Source organism: Penaeus japonicus, unplaced genomic scaffold (genome assembly GCF_977035675.1).
Source record: "Penaeus japonicus unplaced genomic scaffold, GWHDUDI00000001_assembly GWHDUDI00000020, whole genome shotgun sequence".
Classification (NCBI taxonomy): Eukaryota; Metazoa; Arthropoda; class Malacostraca; order Decapoda; family Penaeidae; genus Penaeus; species Penaeus japonicus.
Genome location: NW_028234422.1, coordinates 31,581,711 through 31,591,710, shown reverse-complemented (window position 1 = coordinate 31,591,710; position 10,000 = coordinate 31,581,711). Strand labels below are relative to the sequence as shown.

The 10,000-nt window shown below is 36.2% G+C and overlaps 1 protein-coding gene across 1 annotated transcript in view; it reads right to left on the bottom strand.

Annotated features, from left to right (window-relative positions):
* Positions 1–1,634: 1,634 nt before the first annotated feature.
* LOC122260126 (MPN domain-containing protein) overlaps positions 1,635–10,000 on the bottom strand; it is a 10,833-nt gene continuing 2,467 nt past the window's right edge. Inside the window, exons 2-11 of the mRNA XM_043027252.2 lie at positions 8,536–8,820; positions 7,209–7,355; positions 6,615–6,705; positions 6,279–6,369; positions 5,858–6,027; positions 5,588–5,708; positions 4,689–4,816; positions 4,226–4,383; positions 3,707–3,799; positions 1,635–3,072 (exon numbers count right to left, since the gene is read on the bottom strand). Coding sequence (XP_042883186.2) covers positions 2,089–3,072; positions 3,707–3,799; positions 4,226–4,383; positions 4,689–4,816; positions 5,588–5,708; positions 5,858–6,027; positions 6,279–6,369; positions 6,615–6,705; positions 7,209–7,355; positions 8,536–8,778 — 2,226 coding nt within the window. The 5' untranslated portion in view covers positions 8,779–8,820 and the 3' untranslated portion in view covers positions 1,635–2,088. The remainder of the gene's footprint in view (positions 3,073–3,706; positions 3,800–4,225; positions 4,384–4,688; positions 4,817–5,587; positions 5,709–5,857; positions 6,028–6,278; positions 6,370–6,614; positions 6,706–7,208; positions 7,356–8,535; positions 8,821–10,000) is intronic.

Genomic DNA, 10,000 nt, shown 5'->3' with positions numbered 1-10,000 from the left:
ATAATCTTCACAGATCATCACCTTTAAAAGCATTGTTTCTAGGGAATGAGTTGGAAGTCTGTTCATGAGAATGTGCTCTGGCTTTGTGCTAAGAATCATGCAGCTCAAAGTAACTTAAGTATAGTCATTACTTTATGTCCTTGAAACAAGTACTCTCTCATTTGCCATGTACCAATTAGTACCGCAGGTGTGCTGGCCAAGGTTTCAGGACAGTATTTCACATAGCTTTACGAAATCGTACTGAGAATTCCGATTTATTATCCTCCTGTTGCAGAAGGACCTTAGCAACGGGATATGCGACGCGCTGTTTCCTCGTAGTTGGTTGTCGACTGATCATTAATATGCCGTGATCGTAATAGGGGGAATATCTAAAAGAATTGGTAACTGATTGTTACCAATCTCTTTACTCTCTTTATCTATTGTATTTCTTTCTTTCTCTCTCTCTCTCTCTCTCTCTCTCTCTCTCTCTCTCAAGTTTCTAAAGCTTCAGTAGGATTAGCCGATAACAATATTATATGAATCAGATTAAACATAAGTTTTAAAAAATATAATCACTCCGTTGAGATATATACGTATTGGTTCACTTCGACATGGATAAAACCAGTGACTATAAATGCAGCGGATATTGTCATCAAGAAATTCATTGATATTAAGCAAATTCAGGTATATGGCGACCACTGGCGAATATTTTCTAGTGTGTTTAATTTTACTTAATGAATAACCGATTCAGTTGATGTTGAAATAAATAAAAAATGTGTCGAGGTCGTCTATACATCTCTATATATAACTCCAAAATAATTTATATAAATTACCATTAGAACACTCATGTCTTACAGAAACCATTCAGTTATGTGGCAAAAAACCTATCTGGCGTTACGATTTAAAAAATTCCGAGTTCTTTTTGGGGGGTGTACTTGGTATGCTGTGAATTATCAGAGCACAACTGAGAGTTTCACAATTTATGTATTCAAATATCTGTGGTACATTAGAGCTATTTAGGGGGTAATGTGTTACTCTATTATCATCAAGTTTCCTTTCTATATTACAACTGTTTAAAATTCCATCTGTTGGTTAAGTGTTTTCATATAGGTGTAATGAGAAACTTGTTAGGAGCTACTAACTGCATCTATTTTACTGTCGCTTGAAATAGTTTATGGCATGAAGTAGTAGTCGGTTAGAGGAAAACATGATCTTTGATGCTAATGGCATAATCTAACGTATACCCTCCATTGATTTCTTTAATTTGCTTGACCCTCAGTTGCTTTGTTTGCTTCCTCTTTCAATTATCCCTGGTAGATTCTGGAGTCACGCACGGGTGCTTTGAACGAGCGACTTTCCCCTCAACTAACCTCTGACAGTATTTTTTAAAATTCATTGGTACAGAGGTGAAGTTTTTGCATCATATTTACTCTTTACACATTATTACACATCCAAATGAGTTCAAAGATCATTATCAGGAAAAATTGCTAGAGCAAAACAGCTGTTACTGTCCTCCCTCCAATTACTTTCTCTGAACACCTTGATGTCCTTGCCTTCCAATGACAATCGTATCCATGCAAACCGTTTAGCTGAAGTAGTAGTGTCTTGAAATCTGGTGGTTTGCCTGGCAGCCTAAAAGGTATATGGAAAGACTCTTACTAAAAAAACGTTTAATTTTACAGCTGGTACATGCTTTACACATAAATAAATAAATAAAATCTGTTGCTTTCAATATATAAAAGGTATATTAAGTAATATAAATCAGAAAATAGCCAAACAGAACCTAAATGGAATATTGTATAGTTCTATGGAAACCTATATTGTTCTTATGCAGTACAAGCCTAGTTCTCTAACAATCTATATTGTATAATTATATGATATACCACAAATTTATATATAATTCCACATCACTTACAATGACATGCATTATTTACTATTTTCTGATAGTCAATAGTATAGACTAAACACACAGCTTGGTTATGATATTAGTGCTCACTGATTACTCCTAACAGTATTTTTCTGTACATTGCTGCACTCCTGTATTACCTAATCAAGAAATAAGAGGACAACATTCTTAACAAACTGGAAGATATTGGAATGAGTTGTTGTTTAAGAGAGTGAATCCACATCCATTGGTTGCAGAGGTTCACTTTCTCCCACTGAGACCTGTTGGGGGACGTCAGGGAGACTCTGGCTCGCCCAGGGGTCTCGGGAAAGGTTCTCTGGATAGTGAGCAGATAGGTGACTTTCTTCTGACTGTGGTTCCATCACCCTATCTTCAGAAGTGTGGAGTATTGTGGGTTCATCATGTTTATAGTGGTCACTTAGAGGTGGTGGTGGTGGTGGTTCATAATTTGATGATACTGTAAAGTGATGTTGATGGTAATTGGGCGGAGGTGGTCGGAACTCGTCAATGATCTCCTCGCGGTAATCCTCCTGGATCTCGTGCATATACTCCCGCTTTTTATCGTACTGGTACTCTTTCATTTGCTGACTATGCTGGTACTGCTCGTAAACTGGGTCCTCAATGTATTCCGGTGGCGGGTCCTGTTTCCGTTCCTGATTCAAGTGCTCCTGAGAAGGTGGCTTGTATGGAGGAGGACTATGGCGATGGTAGGGGTGATGATGCTCATAGTCACTCAGCTGTTTCGGTTCGGTAGGGCTGTGCCTCGACTCCTGATTCAACAACCGGTCCTTCTCTGCAGACACGTCCACCACCTCCGTCGGCGCTGGAGTTTCTAGGACAGACACTGTGTCTGGGTGCACAGGTTCAGGTCCCTGCGTACTCGAAGGAGATACCATCTTGGGTGCTTCCATCAGCACATCAGGATCCACAACTCTGATGCTGTTAACAATCTCTGGAGAGGTTCTCGGCTTGTCCACAGGGACCAGGGAAATGGCATTGCTCGTAGTCTGCTGAGATTCTACAGGGATCACCTCAGCGGAAACTTCTGTTTCAGATTCAGCAGATGACTTTGGCTTTGCTGTTGGTGTGGTTGGTTCAGGGACATAATTCTTCAGTTCTAAAAGTTTTGCCAAGCAATCTAGCAATGGTGCATAATGGTCTTTTGGCACACACAAACGAATTGCAGTCTGTAAAAGTAAAAAAAAAAACAATTATCAATTTTACTTATATTTTCAAAATCTGGTGTAGGCATGATCAAAAGTACAAATGAAAATTAAATACTACTGATTTTTTTCTTTTCTTTTTTTTTTGTATGTGTGTAGTTCTGGGTGTTAACATTTTTTTCTGGTGCCCATTTGTTATAATCAAACAAAATTAACCATAACTCATTAAACAGTAAACATAATTATCAGTTAATTATTCTAGTTCAATATTTAAATGATAATTTCCTTTAATAATGAACTAATCAATTTCTTTATATAAAATCAATCTCCATCAATTTCTACAACACATCTTATTCACTCTCTACTCTTTAATTAATTATTAGGGGAACTTGAAAAATATCTGATTTGAACTAATATGACCATGACCAATAAAACTGAAAATATTTCTAACAAAATAAAATGTATATATCACTTAACATTAGTAATTACAAACAAAACATAACAACCATTTACATGACACCATGCCACAACATGCTAACAAAAGATACACATTATTAAACTTACATGAAAAGAGTCATTTAAGTGAAACTACAATTGAGACTGGGATCAGGAACACAAGTGCCAACCTGTCAAGAAAAAAAAAAGTCCCAAAACGTACCTTCAGTTTGTCCCAATACGTGAAGCGATCTTGGAAGATATCCGTAAAAACAACGGAATCTGGCGAGTCCTTGTAGAACCGCACTGTGTCCCGCTGTGGAAAAGAGTCCTCGCTCAAACAAAGCAAAGGTAATACTAATTCCTTAATGTTCTTTAAGAACTTGAAAAACTTACTTCAAACACTAAAATTTACATCAAGCTGTTGGTGACGTTTACAAGAATCAAAGCCTAGAACATTGCAAAAATGTGAATTATTGATTTTAGTTACACTGGCAAGAATTTTACTCCCTATTATATTAAGAACACTATGCCTATCAAAGATATATTTATTTCTCTGCATTAACAACTGTGACAAATCTTCAGCCTCATATAGAATAGCCACAATAAAAACACATTACTGCTTGTGTCTTCGTTCTTCGTCCCCACCCCTTACTTTGTCTCTGTCTGTCTGTCTGTTTGTCTGTCTGTCTGTCTGAAATCCAAACCCAATACATCAAATTTCTACGATTGCAGGTCATACCACATGATAGAGAGCCTCCTTGGGAATGAACGCATCTTGCACAATGGTAAACTGGATGCTCATGGGCCTTCCATATTCTTGCGGCTTGTGCTCTGGAGGTGGCATTACCCAGAAGCCACTTGCACTCATGCCCTGCCCTCCTCCACGCACATAAGGGGCTATGGAAAGTCAAATAAGAAAAAGTTGTTAATCTTAGGATTCTCTTGATGTTCCTAATAGCCTTTTAGTAATCAAAAAATATAAATACATAAAATAAAAAAAATATATCAATTAATTAAAACACAACAAAAAAAAATATATATGTGACTCCAACTACTGTACACAATAGAAAAAAAAAATGTAAACAGCATGTGTACTTCACCAAACAAATAACCTACTTTGATGACTGTTTACTTATGAAGTATAAGTATTTATTTATAGAGTACAAGTACTCAAACCCTATATACAAAATATTGCCACTTACATACAATGATACCAATGCATGGTGTGTAGCTAGCATCATTTGATCCTTTCATCTTCATCTCATATTCAAGTTGAGAATCGATATCCCGCAAACTCGGCAATGGCGGGGAAAAAGGATGTGTATGGTACCTAAAAGTAAAAGAAAGAAAGAAAGAAAGAAAGAGAGAAAAGAAAAAAAAGAACAAGAGGAAGAAAAAAAAAAAAAAAAAAAAAAAAAAAAAAAAAAAAAAAAAATATATATATATATATATATATATATATATATATATATATAATATATATATGTATATATATATATATAATATATAATAACATATATATATAATATATATATATATATATATATATATATATATATATATATAATATATATATATATATATAATATATATATATATATATATATATATATATATATATAAAGCATCAAATAGACCCATTGAATATGCAGGATATCTTTCTTGTTTGGCCTAATTACTAATAATCTCACATCATTCTTATAGTCAGACTTAAATTACTTGACAGTAGTTCAATTTTGGGATCACACCATCTAACACAGATACATGGAGTGTGTACATTCATAAAGATGCAAATATTGTTGACTAAGCAATGAAACACCATCAAAAGACCCTGCTATGTGGTACACCCTGTACAAATAATATGTGAAATTACTGTATACATAGCTTCCCAAAAATCACTGTAAAATGGTGAGGAATATTACAAAATTTATAAATGCCACAGAAATGTAGAAATAAAAATTAGTACAAAAGTTAAGCTATAACCCTGTTACTGAATAAAGAAGGTATCTGAAACATACCTAAGTCAAAAATGGAATCTGCCATAACCTAGCTCTTCTTTGGGAAGAAAAAAGACCAACCCTGACTTCTTGAGGCTACTTACCATCCAACTAACGAGAGATTCAATTTCTCCATTTCAGCATAGAGTGCCTGCTCCACTGCACGGCCCTTTTCCCCATCACCCAAACGACATCTTACTGGCATGGCATGAGAGACAATCAAATCTGGAAAAAACATTTAAAAAGTTGTCTTAATTAAAGTGACCTTTTGAAGTCAGTGTTGACAATTACAAAGACCTTTTAAAGTGTGTTAACAACTACAAAGACCCCTTAAAATTTGGCTCACGTTAATTCAAAGAACGCAAAAGACTTACTATGGTTAGTGACATCCCACTGTCCAGCTAAGTAGCCCACAACCTCAGAAGTGGTCAAGTGGGCATGAATGTCTATCATGGCCATTGCCGATGAAGACATGGTCACTGTAAAGGGCTGCATTCGACCAATGGACTGGAAGGATGTCAGCTCCACCATTGTATTCATGTCACTGGGTTAACCAAACAAAAAGGCTTTATTAAATAATACAAACTTTTACATAATTTTTTATATTCAAACAACAGGGACAAAAAGTATGTTGATCACATACCCACCAATATAGGAAACAGATACCATATTCTTTGAATAAAAGGTAAGATCCAAAAATTTTAGCTACATTTCCAAAAATAACCTATCTATTTAGGAAACCTTATTTGGCTTCTTGCCTGAACTTTTGCTGACCAAGAAAACAGAATGACTCACTGGTTTGGATGTCTGTTCCCTATGAGCTCAAACTCCACAATCTCCTGCTCATGAGGACCATCACTGTCACTGTCAGTCATCTCTTCTTCATCTGTATAAAAATAAATGAATGAAAGCTAACTGCAAAAGGAATATCAAAATGTGGGTGACTGTGAGTGTTAGTGAATGTATGTGGATTCATGTGTATGAGTGTGTGAGGGCATATGAGTTTGACACTGACATATGCACGTGGTTAGTGAAATCAAATATAGTATTCTCCTATAAAATAGATTTGAAAAAATCTTGTTTCTCATATATATTCTATTTGAAGGTAAATGCAAATGCAATATTTCCTACCTAATGCCTCCCCTTCCTTCTCAAATTCAATCCTCTTCTGCCGATACCAATTGTTCTTGTAGGAATCTAACTTCTTTCCTCGGTATCGAACCTGAAAGGGGTTGCTGAAAGTTAATGTTCATCAGGAAGCCAGATGGAGAGATAACAAGAAGAGGAACAGGTTTTGAAGGAGGGAGGGAGGGAGGGAGGGAGGGAGGGAGGGAGAAAGGGAGGATAGGAGGGAAAAAGGGAGGATAGAAGGATGCCAACCCCACAGATCAGCCTAAACATATAAAAGCTTTCATTAATGGGAACAAGAATTTTTAAAACTAAATGGAGTCCAGTCCTCACTTTCCCTCTGATCAAACTAGACCTGCTGGTACAAAATTGAAAAATTATCAATCATCACTTAATTCTTCTCCTTTCATATCATTATGTTTTGGACTTTTATAGTTTTAAATCTCTGTCAACAATTTTTATTCACTGCCTCTAGCAGTTTCAAATCTTTGTTCCCTATTCCTTATTGCCCACCAGCTGTTGCAGATTGTTATTAATAAATGCAAATGTTAACAAATCTCATAGGCATAACATAAAATAATCTACCCATCAACTTACAGATGCCCAACCACAGCCAGACTTTTTATCTGGATTGACTATCTTCTTGCAATAAATGGCCCATGCACTTGGTGTTCCAAATATCTTGCTGGTCTCCTGGGACTTGATTCTCCCATCTGGCAGAAGGTCTCCCTTGAACTTGTTGCCCTGAAAAGATACAGCACACACTCACTGAGTTACTATCAATAATAATATAATAATAATAATAGAAAAAAAGTACATACATATGTACAATAGAAGTCATAAAACACAAATCATAAGAATGAATTACCGCTACATTTGTCTAGATTTTTTAATGTTATTAACAAAATTCCATTCAAAGGTCTTATGTCATATCTAAGTTGGATCTTTGTCTGTGTATGTGTACTTATACATGTACTTTGTGTGTGTGTATGTGTGTGTGTGTGTGTGTGTGTGTGTGTGTGTGTGTGTGTGTGTGTGTGTGTGTGTGTGTGTGTGTGTGTGTGTGAGTGTGTGAGTGAGTGAGTGAGTGAGTGAGTGAGTGAGTGAGTGAGTGAGTGAGTGAGTGAGTGAGTGAGTGAGTGAGTGAGTGAGTGAGTGAGCGAGTGAGCGAGAGAGAGAAAGAGAAAGAGAAAGAGAAAGAGAAAGAGAAAGAGAAAGAGAAAGAGAAAGAGAAAGAGAAAGAGAAAGAGAAAGAGAAAGAGAAAGAGAAAAAGAGAAAAAGAGAAAAAGAGAAAAAGAGAAAAAGAGAAAAAGAGAAAAAGAGAAAAAGAGAAAAAGAGAAAGAGAAAGAGAAAGAGAAAGAGAAAGAGAAAGAGAAAGAGAAAGAGAAAGAGAAAGAGAAAGAGAAAGAAAGAGATCTATATTAGGATCTCCATTAATCTTTCAAAGAAAAGTCACAACCACTGAGGCTTGTTTTAAAAGACAATAATTTGGCTCTGCTAAAAGCATATATAATGGTACCTGAAAAAAGGTATTTGCAATTACTCATTCTAATCATATCAACCATAAGCATTTTGAATTCTTGTGTTGGTGAGGGATTTACAACTGGGCATCAATTGCACTGCTTCATTTTGAGTAGTTGGTCAACTAACATGCTTTCTAGTGCCCTGACGTAAGGGCATGAGGCTTGACAGCTTTATGGGCCATTAAAGGACCTTCAAAGTATGTTTTTCACAGGTTGGGAAAGACCTGTTAGACAAGAAAAACAAGAGCAAAAGCAGAAGTTAACATGTGCAGTCAAGTCACCGGCTGCACATCAATGAAATCTGATCATGTGAGGACGCCTCTCTTTCAGTGGAACTGACCCCTTATGGTACGAGTGGGCATAGTGTGAATGGTCTCAAGGGGCCAAGCACAACCTTACCAGATAGTTGATGGTCATAAGTCCCTCGCCAGGCTGTAAGACCCGCTCCTTCACTAGAGTCTTCAGGGTCAGACCTCTGCCCGTGCTCCTACCATGAGTCACCTCCTCAACCTCTTCTTCTTCCTCTTCCTCGTCTACTTCCTCGTCTTCATCTACCTCATCCTCTTCCTCTTCCTCCTCATCAATCTCTTCTACCTCATCATCAATCTGGATTTCTTCATGAGTGGATGGCTCAACTGACATCTCTATGCTTGCAACTTTATTAGTAATTTTATTTTTCAATGCCTGAAAATCATTACAATGTTAAATTCCCAGGGATCTGACTGGATGATCGTCGGCGCAGAGTAACGCGGATCACCACGTGTATTTCATCCATGTCAAAGGAGGAACAAAAAGCTCATCCCAGGGAAGGGTCGCAGGCAAAACATAAAAACCAATAAGAAGCCATTCCAAAATAACAAAAGCTTGGTCTCCAACTACTCAAAATGAAACAAACAAAATCACCAACACAAAAGCCAAATCAATGGTAAAACAGTAAAACATACCAAGGAATCAACAGAAAATATGATACCACAATTGCAAGCATACCAAGATCAAATTCTTTGCATGACTGCAAAGCCTCACCCTATACATTTTTCCCCCTTAATAATAATATCTCAAATAACAATCAAAGTCATAGGTACAAAAGGAACTCAATTAATCTCTAAGAATATATTCACAGTATCTCCACCTCCATTTACCACATTATGTCTTTCACAAGTACATCCTCCACATAAAGTTTTGTCAGCCTTTGTACATGCATAAACTGCATAACAAAATATGGAAAAGACAAAACTAAATACTGAATTTTTTGCCCAAACATAAAAATAAAAGAACAGGATGAAAGAAGTATTAAGACTACTTTTTTTTTTACATAATATGGTGAACTAAAATCAAAATACAAATATAACAAATACAAAACTAATCAAGAAATAAACAGGTTTAGTCTAGCTACCAGACATTCCCATCTCAATAAACTTTGTTTATACAGGCACACCAAAGGCTTATCAACCCCTTTCATTAATATAGATTGGTGCTTACTCATCACTACTCCTTGCATTGTAACTAGTGGATTATCACATAGGGCTTAAAATTAAAAAAATTAGACTCAAGACACACTTAGAAGGGATTCGCTTTGGGTTTGTACTACCATCACATGAAAGCAATTTCCTGTACTATATAATCTGATCTGACCTGAGATAAACAAACATTGCAACAAAGAAGACAGTGATTTTTAGCACCTTGCAAATGTGTCCCCCCATATTACAGTTAGGGATTTCATGGTATGTTTAAGAATCTAGATGGGAAATAAGTTGACCTCAAAATGAGGTCAGTTTGTTACTTGACCTCAGATATAGAAAATGAAAGACCTGTACTCATCTAAATCATATGCCTGCATTTCTACTCTGAATTTCAGTATAGACAC